Source organism: Coregonus clupeaformis, chromosome 15, assembly GCF_020615455.1.
Source record: "Coregonus clupeaformis isolate EN_2021a chromosome 15, ASM2061545v1, whole genome shotgun sequence".
Classification (NCBI taxonomy): Eukaryota; Metazoa; Chordata; class Actinopteri; order Salmoniformes; family Salmonidae; genus Coregonus; species Coregonus clupeaformis.
The window spans coordinates 48,466,028-48,486,172 of NC_059206.1; the positions used below are offsets into that span (position 1 = coordinate 48,466,028).

Genomic DNA, 20,145 nt, shown 5'->3' on the forward strand with positions numbered 1-20,145 from the left:
AACACAACAAAATGTGGAAAAAGTCAAGGGGTATGAATACTTTCTGAAGGCACCGAAAATATATCAGAGATTAAATTAAAGATGGTAAAATTACAGAGGCCATAAAGTTTTATACTCACCATCTGTGCTTGGTGATAGGGGGCATCACGTAGGAATTGTTTGACTCAGGTGGGAGATTCCTTATGTCACAGCCCATACATTTTATACTATATTCGTATTTAGGAGTAGCTAGCAGTTACAGAACAGCATGGGATGGCCATCTCTTATTGTCTTATTACAGCATTTGCCTAACAAGTGAGTGGAGAATTTCTTACAAATTTACCAGCAGCCAACAGCAAGATACTGTATCTTTGTAGTTCTCTCCAAGGAACCCAGACTTAATGTGCTAAAAGAAAATGTAATATTATTTTAGAGGGAAACTAAACTGAACAGTCAATCTATTCAGAAAAGTATTGTGCTAGTGGCTCAGGGGCTTCAACACGTTCTCTCTCTCTTTCTCTCTCTCCCTCGCTCTCTCCCTCTTTCTTTCCCTTACTCCATCTCTCCCTCTGTCTCTCTGTTTCCCTAATGCTGCGCTGCTGAGCTATTGACTGATAGCTGCTGGAGCGGAAGAGGCTGATGGATGGATGGATGAATGGATGGAAGAAAGGAGGGATGGGTAGATGGATGGATACAGAGGATATTTCAGGAGGAGAGGTGTGACAGCCACTTCACTGGGGGAATGGAGGGATGGGGAAGAGAGAGAGAGAGAGAGAGAGAGAGGTAAATATAACTTAGGATCTCTCCTTCTGTCTCTCCTATTCACTCACACATGAACACACTCACTCACTCATAGCTACCATGTTGAGCTTCTTTTTTAAATAATTTGTTTACCCTTTTTACATTTTCGGAGTGTGAAGGTTAAGATGATCCCAGGGGAAGAGGCAGAAATAGGGTTGAGGAAAGGAGTGAGGGGGTAGGTGAGGTGAGTGGTGTGCAGAGATGAGGAAAATAAGGAACAGGTTGAGAGGAATAGGCAGGAACACACTTAATGCTCCACAACATTTGACATCCTCGGGCGACTGACGGCGGTCACCGACAGCTGAGGGGCACATCAATGTGACCACAGTGTTTTTTAAATGGTGCTTTGTAGAAGGGATGGAAGAGAGGAATGAATGCTGAGAACTAGGTAGGCTACAGTCAAAAAGGGGCAATATTGATTTGTAAAAGGAACAGTGCAGTGAAATGAAATCACACTTTAATAATTTACCTAAAGCAATTAGACCTATTCTTATTATATTTAGGCTTCAGCTTCTTTTCAGCATCTAATACCTCTCCCAGACTCTCACCACCATAAAAATACTGTTAGAAGGCTGAAGCAAGCACACAAAATGTATTTTTAGTTATTGAATTGTTCACCAAAATTCATTTCCAGACATTTATGTAAATTAGAAGGGAATAAATCTGTATTGAGCCTATATGATTCATTTAACTTTACTTGACTAGTAGACCCATGCTTCTCATATTGCATCCAAATAGCCTATTCATCCTCTTATATTAAGATATTAGCTATTTCCTATAGAGGCAGCAGATTGGGGATTGTGCTAATGTAAGCGGTTTAGCTAGGCTAAATTAGCTGTGGGTGTGATATGAGTGTGATTTAGTATTTATATGACACAGCCACATTAGGCAGTTTATCCCTGTTCTGAACGCCACTCTTGATGTTCCCCTCTCTTCCCTGTTTCAAAGACATGATGGCATGCATGACAAGGATGGATACCATCTGGCCTCACTATTGGCATGAGCAGCATCTGTGATTATTGCCAAAGACAGCATAAACAACCCAGCTAGCACATAATGTTCTGAGAACCATACCTCACTATTGGCATGAGCAGTATCTGTGATTATTGCCAAAGACAGCATAAACAACCCAGCTAACACATAACGTTCTGAGAACCATAGGTTTCTTAGAGTTTGGTGAGAGTGTGGTTGTCCTATGGTTATTTTGCATACAACCTTCACACAATGTTCTGGGAATGGTGCAGGATACCCAGCTAGCACATAACGCTCTCAGAACCATATGTTTCTTAGGTGGGAATTTCAGTACTTCAGCATAACGTTTTCTCCAGGTTTTCCTCATGGCTCTATTTAAAGTCATGTTCTCAGAACATTAAGAAAACTGTCCATAAAAACCACAAGAAAACATTAGTAACGTTCAAAGAACATTCTAAGAATGTTATTTAAAAACAGATACATTCCGTTCTCAGCGTCAACAAAACTCTCTCTATCTTCTATCTTGTAGTGTGTTTAGGTGTGTTGGCCGCGCCCACTAATTGGCCACAACTGATCTTAATGAGAGCTTGTTTCCTTTGAAATGGGGTCTGTTTGAATAAGTAAAAAAAACATGATTTTTAAAATGTATTTAACCTTTATTTAACCAGGTTAGTCTCACTGAAATAAAATCTATTTTTCAAGAGAAACCTGGTCCAACCAAGACAGCAACAGGGGGAACAATGTTTGAAACAAATATCAGACATATTGTAACAACTTACATACATAGACACACCAACCTGTTGGCGCAGTGGACTAATTCCATGGATAGAGAACAGAAGTTCATAGGTTTGAATTTCACTGACACCATGCCAGAATTAATGCATAATTAATGCCTAAGCAAATGAATTTCCATGTGTCCTATCTGTGCTTGGAGTTCAAAAACAGTTAACCCAAACTAAGCTAGCAGTGTTATTAAAAGTCTTATTGAAACATGTTCTCAGATTGTTTTTCATTATCTTCAATAACCTATAATTTCCGTTTCCCAGAACAAGATACATTTTCACTTCCGTTCTCAGAACGTTTAAAAATGTTCCGTTTTACCAGTCAGGAAACGTATGGCTTTGTTCCTAGAACCAATGGGAAAACCAAAAACGTACGTTCCCACAACTTCCAAGGAACCAAATGTGCTAGCTGGGAAGGGCTCTATATCTCACTCACTCTCTCTCTCCCACTCTCTCTCCCTCTCAGTGAACAGACATGTACCACCCACACTCACACACCCACACCCACACAAATAACACACACACACACACACAGGAGCATAAATGCTTTCCGAAATAAACACATGCACTCACACACATACATACACATACTGTACAACAAAGCCATTTTACAATGAAATATATACGATTATATTAATGTGATTATGGATCCCTGGTTTAATGCAATAACAACATGTGCCATTATATTATGTCACAGTGTGCGTTATTGTATGCTATTAAGTTCAACTGAAGGTGTCTGTAGATGCTGTAACTCTATTATAATGCGTTGCGTATCTCGGTGTGTGAAGAGCCAGATCATGCTGGCTGAGCATTATATCCCTGTGTTATTTCATCTGAATGGGAAGTGAACCTACAGTGTTTCCTCACCTCTTCCCTATGAACCGCCTGTTGCTCCATGGCCTGGATGCCTCCGAAGGAAAGATGGATTACATTAGGAGCACAGCGCACCGCCGACTCTGCCCTTTACACACACACACACAAGCGTGCACGCCCGCACACACACATACATACGCACACCATCTACTCCATTATCAGCCTCATCCACAGGCTGCTAACTCAGACACACTGGGTCGGAAATCCCTGACAGGGTAGTTAGTGAAAGGTCAGTGTGAAGAATCGGACAAATCCCTTTTTAGAAAAACCTGATGCCTACACATCTAGTTCTGCAGAATGCACACCACCAGTCTATCGGTTAGAGCTTTACTCTCTGCCTTTCTGTTCCTGTCTTTCTTCCTCTATCTCTCTCGCACGTGCACACACACACACACACACACACATTCTCTCTCTCTTTCTCTCTCTCATTTGTAGGAGCCTAATGTGATTTCCTATTCTGCCATGACTTTTCACTACCGTTCACCATCATTTCAGACGACACCGTCATTGTTGTCAATGTTTAATGAATGACTTTAGAGTTGGCACCGGGTGAGAAGACTTCCTCCCAGAGATGTAGTCACACATAAAGTTCATCTTGGTCAGTAAGTGTCTGTGAGGTTGGCTAAATGCATAATAGATGAGACGAGAGGATGAAGGATATAGTGTTTTAGGCTGTTGTATTGTAAAGCAGGTTTTGATTGTCAGGGCATAGGGAAATATTTGATTCTAATTCATTCCGATGTCAAGGTGGAAAACAATAGGTAAACCAACCACACAGTACCCATTCCTCTCACCTCCTGTAGCCTCCCTTCAGCTATCCTCCCTTCCCCCCTCTCCATTCCTCTCCCTTCCTCTCCTCTTCTTCCCTCTCTCCTCTCATCCTTTCCCCTCTCTTCCCCATCATCTGAGTACGCACTGAGCTTTCCCCCATCATCCCTCGTCCCTCATCCCTCATCCCTCTTTAGTTGTGAAATGTATTTATATTCCACGTAGAGAAGCGGGACGGGAAAGTGACACAGCCAACCTAATAAAGGAGGCGGCCATCCCTGATGTCTGTGAAAGACCATATTTCTCGGGATCAATCCGCTACAATACCCAGCTGTCACATCCTATGCGTTTTCATATGGTTGCCAAGCCCTGCTCAGACTCAGGCTCCGCATTGAGGAAGTGAGGGAGATGCCAACGAGAGACGTGAACCCAAAACACGGGAACCATAGTAGCACTCTGGGTCTCTGGTGCTCTGCAGCCAGAAGCACATTATGGAGGTCATAAGAGGAGTGAAAGAGGCCCCTTGCACCACAGCTGATGTCCCTAAAGGCACTCTTGAGTGACAGAAGGAGATGCAGTGATTTGTTTCTACTAGATTCTACACTTAGCAGTGCTCTCACATGCACGCACGCACCCACACACTGCATTTTAATTACAGCACAGGAACTGGCAAGGAACCGAGACCTTGATGCTTTGAGTGAGTCGTGTCCTTTTAAAAATTCATTTAATTCAGTAAAAGTCTATCAATTCCTGTCATTCCTCTAAGGTTTTTAAACATGCAGAGAGCGTAGAGCGCTCAGTCACAAGGACAGCTCAGTCCAGCCCTCTGGCTCCGATCCTTCACACACCGACCAGACGGGTCTTGAGGAGAGAGGTTTTTTGTGTGTCCTTTTACCTTTATTATTACTTTTTTAAATCTTTTAACGCGTTGATGAATATTTAATGCAGATGAATATTTCACTGCGGCACACGGCAGTCAGGAGTTGAGAAAATAGATAGAAAAGGTGCAGAGAAGGAGAAAGAGGATAGAGAGAGTGAAAGAGACATTGAGATGCAAGGAGAGTCACCTCTTCTTCCACCAACATGCAGCCTCGCTATTCCTCTCTGCCCCACCCAGCTCTCCACTCCTTTGGTGCATTATCAGTCAGAGGACAGGACAGTACAGTATCGGAGAGTCCAGTAATGTCACTCAGTGTTGTATCAGTGGAGTTCTGCTGCGGAAAGCGCTGAGTCATGATGTGTGTGTGAAGTGTAGGAGAGCGATGAGTTGGTAGGCGCTGTCAGGGGATGTTTATCTCAAACCAATGAGATTGATCATTATGAGTCCACCCTCACTCCAGTGACTCTACCCTCCGCTCCCTCCGTCGCCCCACAGACACAGCCGAGACTGGTATTCTCTTCCGCAGTCGCAAGACACTCTACACTTCAAGGGTGCGACGGGTTCATCGACGAGCTTCAAAACTTTGAGACGTATTCGAGGTCAAAGGTTCACACGGGAGTAAAGGAGTGACTCAGACAGAGGACGATCTACGAACCTGAATGAAAGCCATTGCTATCACACAGTGTATGAGCTGATAACAGCCAGCAAAGCAAAAGGAAAAAAGCACCCTCAGCAGCCATTCTATAGCGCTTATCTGCAGTTCACTGAGTACGATATGAAGGATTGTCCTCGCAAACCATAGCTAAGACTCTTAGCAGCTACTCACAGGAAATCGAAACTCACTCCAAAGAGTGGCTTCATTTTTTCTCCACATTAAACAAATTAATCCTAGTTTAAGGCCCTATCGGCTTCCTCAAGAAAGGTGCATCATTAAACAATATATTGTGAGGAGGAGACAGAGATTTGGTCAGTGATCTGATTAGGCTGATGTCCCTGTAAAACCTGTAGGGATCGAAGCACAAGAGTTCGCTGTTATAACTCAAGCTTTGTTCCCTAAATATTCCATTAGCATAATGCATAATAGGGAGGACTTTTATATTCGAAACTCTACTCACTAATTAACCCTCCTGCACGCCTCACAATGATATTCACATATTAATATGCAGTTAATGCGCCACGGGTGCTGGATAAATAATATCAGATACAAGCGTTCCTGTACTTTTATAGATACCAGGTTTAGAGGAAATACACTGGAAACAAATGGAGCACTTATTAGTCGAGCCGCAATGCAATTTGTAACTATGTTGAAAAGAATTGTGCAATTGTGTCTACATTTGCATTGCTTAAAGTTTTCATTAGCATTTTTAAGTAAAGGCTTCTTTTAAAAGGAAATATTCTGAAGAAACTATAGAACAAAGGTTTATGTCTGATTGACCAACATTTCTCCACTTCTTAGAGTCATTCCCAGTGGCCAAAACGAGTAGCAATGACGTCAGTCTGGCGTCTTTTATGACAAAATTTTTCCTGCTAGGTTGGAGAGTGCAGTATTGACCTGCATATAGGTGACTCGTTTCAGGAAACTAGACATATGTCTACTTCACAGGAGAGGCATTTGAACGTAAACTTTTATTTGTTGCATAAATGCCTTCTGGAACATGTGAACTTTCGTGTGCCTTAATAACAAACTTGTATGCCATCTGTAAATATGAATACAATTGTTAAATTACGAGCCTAGTTGGTTTAGCCACGGAAAAAGACAGGAACTTTCCCACTGCTGGACATGCCAAGAGATGAGTTCGGATTGGTCTGCCATGTAGCACGCTTCTGTCTATAACATGAGCTGGTCAGTATGTGTAGGTATTCCTATCTAAAGCAGCTTTTAAAAAAAAAAGATATCACGTAGTAGAGCTGCAAAAGTGTTGCTCTCCACTTTCTGGAGGACCGAGTTTTGAAATCAGTGGAATGCCGGTGGAATTAGAGTATGATAGCTAAGGAGATGTAGATAATTCTGGCGTTTGATTGCAAATATGCAGAGGGAGTCGAAAAGAGAACACACAGAAGGCTGTTGTATAAAACACCTGTCTCCATATTACATCTTCAAACTAAGGGCAACCATGGAATTACGTGACAGAGAGGGAGAAGAGTCCATCCATGTATATGGGTAAGATAGTCTAGCTAGCTACATTTTTAGATATTATACGTTTCTAATTTTGTCAGAAAGTTGTTTTCATTTCAAGTTAAAGTGTACTGTTCGCTAGCTAGCTAACATTAGCTGGCTGGCTCACTAGCTAATGTTACGCATATGATCTGTGTAGTAATATTATTTGTATCTCAAAGCCATTTGCATTGCTAGTTATAGCCTAATGTTAGCTAGCTAGGTAACATTGAACCTGGTTGGTTAGCTACATGCAGATTCATGCAGTGTAGTAACGTTATGAGTTGGGATTATGGTTCATTGTTTAGCTAGCTAGCTAGCTACATGTCTAAACAAAAGGCTCCACTATGCAAGTAACCATTTCACTACACCTTCTGTATCCTGTGCATGGGTCAAATAAACTTTGATTTTATTTGATATAGTATGTGTTTAACAGAGACGGTAATGTGAAGAACATGACCTGCACCAAAGTCAAATTAGGATATAACGTTAGGCCAATGAGACAGTGTCCAAGTTCTAAAATCCTCCAGTAGAATGCCCTGCTTTTATATTGTCACACTCACAACCATAAGCTATTTTCTGTAATTGGCTCACCATTAACTTGTAAATAATGATCTTGTTGTGAGTTTATTTTTCTGTAATAATGAAGACAAATGATCAAAAGTGAAGACGTTGTCAGCTATATGATATGGTGATTATTTGAACTGGCTAGCCAGCTAACTTAACATTATCTAGCTAGCTAACAAGCTAGAAACGAACCAAAACATTGTTTAGAAAGTTGCTTTTAGTTGCCTGATTTACTAGATTGACATATACGAAATTCATTTTTAAACGGGTGGGTTTATTGGTGTTACAATACACTAGTTATGCTATTTTGGACCACCAGGCTGCTGATGTCATGCAGCCTGTAGTTTTTGTGTTTATACTTTTTCATAACGACAACGACAAGTTGATGTCGGACGACAATAGAATGTTCATGATGTCACTGCGACAACTGTCGATAGGCGTAGTATAAACCAGCCTATAGTCTTGAAATCTTTGTTTGTTTAGTACATGGCCTCACATGTGAATTCTTAAAGAGATGGGTGGGGCTAAGGCTTAACAGGGTGTGAACGATGCTGAATGGGTGTAGACAAAGAAGAGCTCTCCAGTAGGTTTACCAAAACATTCAAGGGCCATTTTCTCAAAAGTGAGGTTAAAAGTTTATCAACTTTCAAAGTAGAATTACTTTCCTATTGTTCCTCAACTGTAGTGTATGATATACCATTCTAGCTCTGAGTCTCTACTTTTATCCAATGTAAAAAACACAATTTCAAATTTTGCTACATAAGACCGAATCGAGCCGGTCGGTCACATAAGGGAGTGAAACTATCTGGCTGTTCAAAGCTATTCCAGCCAGGCAGTGAAGTATTGACCCAGAAGGCATTGTATGGCATTGACTATGACGGATGGAGCTGTAACGTTAGAACATCAACCACTGAAATATTGCAGAAAGCTCTCTTAGGCACTACATTACTGAGGATTATGAAATACAACCTAGATATACAGTACATCGTAGAGCTGCAATAAAGTCTGGGATAGATTGCACAATATGAGGGGATGAATTGGCACGAAGGAGCATTTTGAGAAGAGTGGGACAGAGGGTGGAGCTGGTCTTCAAAGGGTCTACATGAGAGCGTGAGATGAACAAGTTGGTAGCCATGACCATATCCACGACTATTCATAAGGATACAGTAGTATGTTATGTTCTGTCACTGTAAAAGTTAAAACATTATGGGCCAGTTTCCGGGACATAGATTAAGCCTTGTCCTTGACAAAATAAATCAAAAAATGGTTCTATTGCGCATGCTTTTCGTCCAGGACTAGGGTTTGATTGTGGGAAGTCTGTGGTGCTGGGGGTTAATACAATAACACAGCCGGTCATAAAAACTGAGAATAAAAAACATATTGACGGTCAAAATCAATAAACATCAAACACACACCAACCTATTTACACGGATCTAACTTAACTGAAACACTTGGCACATGAACTGAGATGAAAGGTAAAGATATTGATATTCAATCAATCAACAATAAGGAGAACAAGAACAAGAACCTGTGAGTCTTTCATGTCTTTTATCTCTTCCTCCTTTCTCACCTCTCTGTTTTGCCACCTCTTTCCATCCACTGCCAGACCGTGCTCAACTAAGCTTCAAAGAAAAGGAATTGCCTGCTCACTAAAGCCTGTGAAATCCATGTCAAGCTCAGCAGAGGCCTTGACAGGACACTATGGTGACAAGTGTTCCTTTGACCAGAAAACAATACTACTGTGTGTAACGGTAACATTAAGTAGTATAGAGAGACACCAGACCCGCCTGGGTTACCTAGATCACATGGTGAGGATAATATGCCTGTCTGATCTCTCTCTCTCTCTCTCTCTCTCTCTCTCTCTCTCTCTCTCTCTCTCTCTCTCTCTCTCTCTCTCTCTCTCTCTCTCTCTCTCTCTCTCTCTCTCTCTCTCTCTCTCTCTCTCTCTCACCTCACCTCACCTCACCTCACCTCACCTCACCTCACCTCACCTCACCGGTTTCCTTTTTTTGTGTGTCTCTTGCCTTCTCTCTTTCTCTCTCACTCTGTCTCTCCCTCCCTTCCTCTCTTTTTCTCTCTTGCTGTGTTTCGCTTAGATTTCAGCAGGGACGTGACAGGCCAACTTCCACCGCTTTCTCTCTCTCTCTTTCTCTTCCTCCTTCTCTCCTCTCTCCCTCCACTGCTCTCCTGTCTTTCGTACTCCCCCTTGTTCTCATGATTTTGACATTTACAACTAAGAGACATGGATTTCCATTTTATAGTAATCCTCCAGTGCTTGCCTGGCTTTTATTCATCTTACTGTAAACTGTGAAATCCTGTTTGTTAATTGACTGATTTCAATTCAAATTTCCAACAGCAGCGGGGTGATTAAGCAGTATTTGTGACTTTTCGTGCGTGTGTGTATACGTAGCCGTGTGTGTGTGCGTGCCTCTATCTCTTTAAGAGTCTTCAGCATTTTTGTTCACGTGTCAGTGAATGTGTGAATGTGTGTGAGTGTGGAATGCCTGCCTTCACAAATCCCCCTCACTGGGCTCAATGAACAAACCTGCTGCAGCATTATTCACACCTAAGCGACGGATGAATAGCCTATATCCTAAATGTTGCGTGCCGTTGCTCGATAATCTTGCTTTGCACAGAGACTGCCTCATGGATGTCGTAATCCTGCCGAGCTATAAAACTGACTGAATCACAAATATGAATGAGATTTGAAGTGACAGTGAACCAACCGCATGTTACTGTCATGTAGGACGCCCACATCCTGCTTACAGAACACTCCCTAGTTAATACATGGGCACTCATATGCACACACATGCACACACACTCAAAGCACATGTGCACACACTTTCAACCCCTGTCTTACCTGTATATGATGCAGGCACAGTCTCTGCACGTGCCACAGTTCTCTATGTCCTGGCCTGTCCGGTAGGAGTGTCTCCTGGAGGGGCAAACACAGATGACATCATCACCAGGGGACTATTACAGCTGCCACCTTGGCTTGAATCACAGCATCAGGAGAGGGTGTGTATGTGTGTATATGTGTGTGTGTGTGTGTGTGTGTGTGTGTGTGTGTGTGTATGTGTGTGTGTGTGTGTGTGTGTGTGTGTGTGTGTGTGTGTGTGTGTGTGTGTGTGTGTGTGTGTGTGTGTATGTGGACGTGTTTAACTACACTTGTGGGGACCAGAAGTCCCCAGAAAAATAGTAAACTTTTTTTTTTTTACCAACTGGGGACATTTTGTTGGTCCCCATAAGGTGAAATGCTATTTCTAGGGGGTTAGAATTAGTGTTAGGGTTAGAAATAGGTTTAGGGTTAGGCGCTAGGGTTAGTTTTAGTGTTAGGAGCTAGAGTTAGGTTTAGGGTTAGGATTAAGGTTAGGTTTTCGGGTTAAGGTTAGGGTTACGGTAAGGGTAGGGGTTTGGGAAAATACGATTTTGAATGGGACTGCATTGTGTGTCCCCACAAGGTTAGTTTTACAATACTGTGTGTGTGTGCGTGTGTGTGTGTGTGCGTGTGTGTGTATGCATCCGTGGTGTGTGTGTGAGAGAGAAAGGGATTGGAAATAAGCCGGACTTCAGTCTTATCGTCCCTGGCTAGGTTTCATCACTTCATCTGAGAAGTAGCTAGCTCTATTTTTATCATGATGAAGTGTTGCCTCAGTCCCATGATTCTCCTCCCGCTAACTCCTCATCCAGAAACCCACTCCTGATTATATCTTTTGAATGGTTTTACCCCAACCGTCTCCCTGATGGCTACGTAAAGCATGACTTTATCTTCAGGGAAAAAATAATGTTTATGAGTTAAAAGTCATGTCTGAATTTGAAGATAGGTCAACCCTGTGATATACACCCAGGGGCAAAACTGGTTGCAGTGACGACAGGATGGCATCTTTTACCAGTGTTGTAGTCGAGTCACTAAACCTAGAGTCAGTCGAGTCCCAAGTCTCCTGTGTTCGATTCGAGTCACGAGTCCCCATGGCTGAAGTCCGAGTCCATCAATTTATAATAGGTCTTATTATAGGTCTTATTATGCAATGTTTTCTAGTCGCCAACAGATGGCAGTATATCACCACTCCCTCATGAAAAAAAACTACTAATTCTAGTCAATACCTGTGTTTCACAGGTAAGTCAGGCTCTCAGCTACATTTTTGTAATTGCCCACTGATATTTGTGTAGGTGTTTTATTGCAGAGTTAAAAATAAAGGGAGACTTGTCAGAAACTGGCTATGGGATGCAGGGGAGAAAGTGGGAGGGTAGAGTGAGACAACATATTCAAAGACAGCCTACTTTTCTATACTCAAGCGGAGAGAGAGACACATAGCTAGACTATTGTTTTACTATTAAACTCAATACTAATATTGTTTTCAATTTCGTGAAGCAGTTTGTGTTTCTTAACCAGTCAAAGCTAAATAGTAGGCTGGTGACTGGTGTTTGCAGGGAAGCAAGAGAGTAGTTTGCACGATTTGTAGCCTGCTACGATCGGAGGCGGAGCCGGAGAGGAGCTTGGCTGCCTGTCTGCCGACAATCATCGCTTGCTCCCCCGCAGCTTACCAGCTGATGTAGGCTGCTTGTGTCGGGTGTGGCGCATCCTTCCCACTGCTAGAGAACTACGCACCCAGTGCTGCTAATACTCTGCTCATCATAGGAGCCTATCCAGTCCAAGTGCAAATACACATCACGAGAAGGAAAGACTGAGGAAAGACTGAGTCACCAATTGTCGAGAAAGCGAGTCCGAGTCCAAGTCCAAGTCACCAATGGTCGAGTCAAAAGTCATGAACTTGGTCCTGGACTCAAGTACTGCAACACTGTCTTTTACTACATCCTTTTGACGTCATGGTCAGGTTGTATACTGGTTGTATAGGAAGATTTGTTAACGTCTTTTTAGCAACCAGAAAAATACGTCTTTACCCGGTCTTTACCTGGTCGTAATCCAATATATGACTTCCTTCCCCCAACGTTTGAGCTTGTCAAGAAAAATATGTCTTTACCTGGTTGTAACAGAGACCATCTGGTTATATGACGTACAGTACCAGTCAAAAGTTTGGACACACCTACTCATTCAAGGGTTTTTCTTTTTTAAACTATTTTATACATTGTAGAATAATAATGAAGACATCAAAACTATGAAATAACACATATGGAATCATGTAGTATCCAAAAAAGTATTAAACAAATCAAAATATATTTTATATTTGAGATTCTGCAAATAGCCACCCTTTTCCTTGATGACAGCTTTACACACTCTTGGCATTCTCTCAACCAGCTTCACCTGGAATGCTTTTCCAACAGTCTTGAAGGAGTTCCCACATATGCTGAGCACTTGTTGGCTGCTTTTCCTGCTCTCTGCTGTCCAACTCATCCCAAACCATCTCAATTGGGTTGAGGTTGGGGGAATGTGGAGGCCAGGTCATCTGATGCAGCACTCCATCACTCTCCTTCCTGGTAAAATAGCCCTTACCCAGCCTGGAGGTGTGTTGGGTCATTGTCTTGTTGAAAAACAAATAATAGTCCCACAAAGCCCAAACCAGATGGGATGGCGTATCGCTGTAGAATGCTGTGGTAGCCATGCTGGTTAAGTGTGCCTTGAATTCTAATTAAATCACAGACAGTGTCACCAGCAAAGCACCCCCACACCATCACACCTCCTCCTCCATGCTTTACAGTGGGAACTACACATGTGGAGATCATCCGTTCACCCACACCGCGTCTCACAAAGACACAGCGGTTTGAACCACAAATCTACCTCATGAAGCTGGTTTAGAGAATATCAAGAGTGTGCAAAGCTGTCATCAAGGCAAAGGGTGACTATTTGAAGAATCTCAAATATAAAATATATTTTGATTTGTTTAACACTTTTTTGGTTACTACATGATTCCATATGTGTTATTTCATAGTTTTGATGTCTTCACTATTATTCTACAATGTAAAAAATAGTACATATAAAGAAAACTCTTGAATGAGTAGGTGTGTCCAAACTTTTGACTAGTAGTGTATTTTCAACCACTTGTCATCAATCAATCAATCAATCAATCAATTTTATTTTATATAGCCCTTCTTACATCAGCTAATATCTCGAAGTGCTGTACAGAAACCCAGCCTAAAACCCCAAACAGCTAGTAATGCAGGTGTAGAAGCACGGTGGCTAGGAAAAACTCCCTAGAAAGGCGAAAACCTAGGAAGAAACCTAGAGAGGAACCAGGCTATGAGGGGTGGCCAGTCCTCTTCTGGCTGTGCCGGGTGAAGATTATAACAGAACCATGCCAAGATGTTCAAAAATGTTCATAAGTGACAAGCATGGTCAAATAATAATCAGGAATAAATCTCAGTTGGCTTTTCATAGCCGATCATTAAGAGTTGAAAACAGCAGGTCTGGGACAGGTAGGGGTTCCATAACCGCAGGCAGAACAGTTGAAACTGGAATAGCAGCAAGGCCAGGCGGACTGGGGACAGCAAGGAGTCACCACGGCCGGTAGTCCCGACGTATGGTCCTAGGTGCTCAGGTCTCTCAGTTGGCTTTTCATAGCCGATCATTAAGAGTTGAAAACAGCAGGTCTGGGACAGGTAGGGGGTTTCGTAACCGCAGGCAGAACAGTTGAAACTGGAATAGCAGCAAGGCCAGGCGGACTGGGGACAGCAAGGTGTCATCATGCCCGGTAGTCCTGACGTATGGTCCTAGGGCTCAGGTTCTCAGAGAGAAAGAGAGAACGAGAGAATTAGAGAGAGCATACTTAAATTCACACAGGACACTGGATAAGACAGGAGAAGTACTCCAGGTATAACCAACTAACCCCAGCCCCCGACACATAAACTACTGCAGCATAAATACTGGAGGCTGAGACAGGAGCGGTCCGGAGACACTGTGGCCCCATCCGAAGAAACCCCGGACAGGGCCAAACAGGAAGGATATAACCCCACCCACTCTGCCAAAGCACAGCCCCCGCACCACTAGAGGGATATCCTCAACCACCAACTTACAATCCTGAGACAAGGCCGAGTATAGCCCACAGAGGTCTCCACCACAGCACAAACCAAGGGGGGCGCCAACCCAGACAGGAAGATCACGTCAGTAACTCAACCCACTCAAGTGACGCACCCCTCCCAGGGACGGCATGAAAGAGCACCAGCAAGCCAGTGACTCAGCCCCTGCAACAGGGTTAGAGGCAGAGAACCCCAGTGGAGAGGGGAACCGGCCCGGCAGAGACAGCAAGGGCTGTTCGTTGCTCCAGAGCCTTTCCGTTCACCTTCACACTCCTGGGCCAGACTACACTCAATCATATGACCTACTGAAGAGATAAGTCTTCAGTAAAGACTTAAAGGTTGAGACCGAGTCTGCGTCTCTCACATGGGTAGGCAGACTGTTCCATAAAAATGGAGATCTATAGGAGAAAGCCCTGCCTCCCGCTGTTTGCTTAGAAATTCTAGGGACAATTAGGAGGCCTGCGTCTTGTGACCGTAGCGTACGTATTGGTATGTACGGCAGGACCAACTCGGAAAGATAGGTAGGAGCAAGCCCATGTAACGCTTTATAGGTTAACAGTAAAACCTTGAAATCAGCCCCTTGCCTTAACAGGAAGCCAGTGTAGGGAAGCTAGCACTGGAGTAATATGATCAAATTTCTTGGTTCTAGTCAGGATTCTAGCAGCCGTATTTAGCACTAACTGAAGTTTATTTAGTGCTTTATCCGGGTAGCCGGAAAATAGAGCATTGCAGTAGTCTAACCTAGAAGTAACAAATGCATGGATTAATTTTTCTGCATCATTTTTGGACAGAAAATTTCAGATTTTTGCAATGTTACGTAGATGGAAAAAAGCTGTCCTTGAAACAGTCTTGATATGTTCACAAAAGAGAGATCAGGGTCAAGAGTAACGCCGAGGTCCTTCACAGTTTTATTTGAGACGACTTTACAACCATCAAGATGAATTGTCAGATTTAACAGAAGATCTCTTTGTTTCTTGGGACCTAGAACAAGCATCTCTGTTTTGTCCGAGTTTAAAAGTAAAAGTTTTCAGCCATCCACTTCCTTATGTCTGAAACACAGGCTTCTAGCGAGGGCAATTTTGGGGCTTCACCATGTTTCATTGAAATGTACAGCTGTGTGTCATCCGCATAGCAGTGAAAGTTAACATTATGTTTTCGAATAACATCCCCAAGAGGTAAAATATATAGTGAAAACAATAGTGGTCCTAAAACGGAACCTTGAGGAACACCGAAATGTACAGTTGATTTGTCGGAGGACAGACCATTCACAGAGACAAACTGATATCTTTCCGACAGGTAAGATCTAAACCAGGCCAGAACTTGTCCGTGTAGACCAATTTGGGTTTCCAGTCTCTCCAAAAGAATGTGGTGATCGATGGTGTCAAAGGCAGCACTAAGGTCTAGTAGCACGAGGACAGATGCAGAGCCTCGGTCTGACGCCATTAAAAGGTCATTTACCACCTTCACAAGTGCAGTCTCAGTGCTATGATGGGGTCTAAAACCAGACTGAAGCATTTCGTACACATTGTTTGTCTTCAGAAAGGCAGTGAGTTGCTGCGCAACAGCTTTTTCAAATTTTTTTGAGAGGAATGGAAGATTCGATATAGGCCGATAGTTTTTTATATTTTCCGGGTCAAGGTTTGGCTTTTTCAAGAGAGGCTTTATCACTGCCACTTTTAGTGAGTTTGGTACACATCCGGTGGATAGAGAGCTGTTTATTATGTTCAACATAGGAGGGCCAAGCACAGGAAGCAGCTCCTTCAGCAGTTTAGTAGGAATAGGATCCAGTATGCAGCTTGAAGGTTTAGAGGCCATGATTATTTTCATCATTGTGTCAAGAGATATAGTACTAAAACACTTAAGTGTCTCTCCCGATCCCAGGCCCTCGCAGAGCTGTGCAGATCCAGGACAGCTAAGCCCTGGAGGAATACGCAGATTCAAAGAGGAGTCCGTAATTTGCTTTCTAATGGTCATGATCTTTTCCTCAAAGAAGTTCATGAATTTATTACTGCTGAAGTGAAAGCCATCCTCTCTTGGGGAGTGCTGCTTTTTAGTTAGCTTTGCAACAGTATCAAAAAGAAATTTTGGATTATTCTTATTTTCCTCGATTAAGTTGGAAAAGTAGGATGATCGAGCAGCAGTGAGGGCTCTTCGGTACTGCACGGTACTGTCTTTCCAAGCTAGTCGGAAGACTTCCAGTTTGGTGTGGCGCCATTTCGTTCCAATTTCCTGGAAGCTTGCTTCAAAGCTCGGGTATTTTCTGTATACCAGGGAGCTAGTTTCTTATGACAAATGTTTTTCGTTTTTAGGGGTGCAACTGCATCTAGGGTATTGCGCAAGGTTAAATTGAGTTCCTCAGTTAAGTGGTTAACAGATTTTTGTCCTCTGACGTCCTTGGGTAGGCAGAAGGAGTCTGGAAGGGCATCAAGGAATTTTTGTGTTGTCTGAGAATTTATAGCACGACTTTTGATGCTCCTTGGTTGGGGTCTGAGCAGATTATTTGTTGCGATTGCAAACGTAATAAAATGGTGGTCCGATAGTCCAGGATTTTGTGGAAAAACATTAAGATCTACAACATTTATTCCATGGGACAAAACTAGGTCCAGAGTATGACTGTGGCAGTGAGTAGGTCCAGAGACATGTTGGACAAAACCCACTGAGTCGATGATGGCTCCGAAAGACTTTTGGAGTGGGTCTGTGGACTTCTCCATGTGAATATTAAAATCACCAAAAATTAGAATATGATCTGCTATGACTACAAGGTCTGATAGGAATTCAGGAAACTCAGAGAGGAACGCTGTATATGGCCCAGGAGGCCTGTAAACAGTAGCTATAAAAAGTGATTGAGTAGGCTGCATAGATTTCATGACTAGAAGCTCAAAAGATGAAAACGCCATTTTTTTTTTGTAAATTGAAATTTGCTATCGTAAATGTTAGCAACACCTCCGCCTTTATGGGATGCACGGGGAATATGGTCACTAGTGTAACCAGGAGGTGAGGCCTCATTTAACACAGCAAATTCATCAGGCTTAAGCCATGTTTCAGTCAGGCCAATCACATCAAGATTATGATCAGTGATTAGTTCATTGACTATGACTGCCTTTGAAGTGAGGGATCTAACATTAAGTAACCCTATTTTGAGATGTGAGGTATCACGATCTCTTTCAATAATGGCAGGAATGGAGGAGGTCTTTATCCTAATAAGATTGCTAGGGTGAACACCGCCATGTTTAGTTTTGCCCAACCTAGGTCGAGGCACAGACACAGTCTCAATGGGTATGGCTGAGCTGACTACACTGACTATGCTATTGGCAGACTCCACTAAGCTGGCAGGTTGGCTAACAGCCTGCTGCCTGGCCTGCACCCTATTTCACTGTGGGGCTAGAGGAGTTAGAGCCCTATCTATGTTGGTAGATAAGAGGAGAGCACCCCTCCAGCTAGGATGGAGTCCGTCACTCCTCAGCAGGTCAGGCTTGGTCCTGTTTGTGGGTGAGTCCCAGAAAGAGGGCCAATTATCCACAAATGTTATCTTTTGGGAGGGGCAGAAAACAGTTTTCAACCAGCGATTGAGTGCTGAGACTCTGCTGTAGAGCTCGGCCACTTCCCCTAACTGGGAGGGGGCCAGAGACAATTACCTCGATGCCGACACATCTTTCTAGCTGATTTACAAGCTGAAGCTATGTTGCACTTGGTGACCTCTGACTGTTTCATCCTAACATCGTTGGTGCCGACGTGGATAACAATATCTCTATACCTCTACACTCGCCAGTTTTAGCTTTAGCCAGCACCATCTTTAGATTAGCCTTAACGTCGGTAGCCCTGCCCCCTGGTAAACAGTGTATGATCGCTGGGTGATTCGTTTTAAGTCTAATACTGCGGGTAATGGAGTCGCCAATGACTAGGGTTTTCAATTTGTCAGAGCTAATGGTGGGAGCCTTCGGCGTCTCAGACCCCGTAACGGGAGGAGTAGAGACAAGAGAAGACTCAGACTCAGACTCCGACTCGCTACATAATGGGGAAAACCGGTTGAAGGTTTCTGTCGGCTGAATGAGCGACACCGGTTGAGCATTCCAACAGTATTTCCCTCCAGAAGCCATGAGAAAGTTGTCCGGCCGCGGGGACTGTGCGGGGGGATTTATACTAACGTTACTGTCTGTACTTACTGGTGGCACAGACGCTGTTTCTTCCTTTCCTACACTGAAATTACCCTTGCCTAACGATTGCGCTCTGAAGCTGGGCTTGTAGCACAGCTTATTCTCGCCGTAAGGCGATCGTTCTCCTGTATATTATGAGTACCGCGACTGCAATTAGAAGACATCATGTTAATGTTACTACTTAGCTTCGGGCTGTTGAAGATGTTGACGAACCATGTCCAGATAAAGCGTCCGAGTGAAAAAGTTGAATAAGGGAAAAAAGTTGCGATGGAAAAAAGGAAAATAAAGTAAAATTGGCAGCTAAAACGCACAGGAAAATGACTCTTCTGTCTCGGGATAAAACGTCCGGGGTGAAAAAGTTTAACGGAAAAAGATGAGTGAGGACAAAACTAAAAAGTTGGTAAATTTGTTGAACACAGAGATTGATTAAACGTTTATTAAAAGTAAAACGTGAATAGTTTGGCAGGTAGCCAAGTAGCAACAAACAGCACAGCAGCACGGAGACAATGCGGAAGCGAGACGGAAGTCACGTAATCAGTCTTGCACGTCATATAATGCAATGTTTCTCAGTATATAAAAATGGCTCTGAGTACAGTCATACATATGTCATCCCACCCAAGCGTTCATATTAGCAACCACATTACATTGGTGATTACACAGTTCATGATTACAGACTTTCTCGCCATAGACCACATGCATGTCTTCTCCTCTCCTGGAGTTTTCCTAACCTCCTCTGATCTAACATGTTGGTATGATAACGATGGTGGAGAAATCCGTAAGCAGCTTAGAAATGTGGGAAATAGATTAATTAAAGTGCTGATGGGAATCGTAAAGGGTTTACACTAAGAGCCTGCGCCGCAACTAAAACCAACGCCTGCACTCGCATGACCTCATCATCAGCACTGATCGCTATCGCTGCTCGCCGAAATTAGAAAATTATGGAGAAATTAGGTGTAACTCATCCCCCCCAAAAAATATGCAATGTATTTATTTACCATTTGACGTTTCGGAAATTTGGGTCGGAATATGGAAAGAGTTTTGAGTTGTTGATGACGTGGTGGATTTAATCACAGATTTCATCTCTATTTCTCTCTCCCTCCCGATCTTTCTTTCATCTGACATATCCTCCTCATACCCTCTCCCTTTCTCCTCTCCTCCTCATTTTCACCAAATGTACATTTCATTATGTCCGCACTGCACACCCGGGTTGCCAAAATATTTACAGCATCACAAGGCTGGACT

The 20,145-nt window shown here is 43.0% G+C and overlaps 1 protein-coding gene across 1 annotated transcript in view; it reads right to left on the bottom strand.

The window, feature by feature from the left end:
- The window catches only part of LOC121582814 (proline-rich protein 36), a 60,614-nt gene that overhangs the window by 19,938 nt on the left and 20,531 nt on the right, over nt 1-20,145 (bottom strand). Inside the window, exon 3 of the mRNA XM_041898931.2 lies at nt 10,638-10,712. Within this exon, the coding sequence (XP_041754865.2) occupies nt 10,638-10,712 (75 nt within the window). The remainder of the gene's footprint in view (nt 1-10,637; nt 10,713-20,145) is intronic.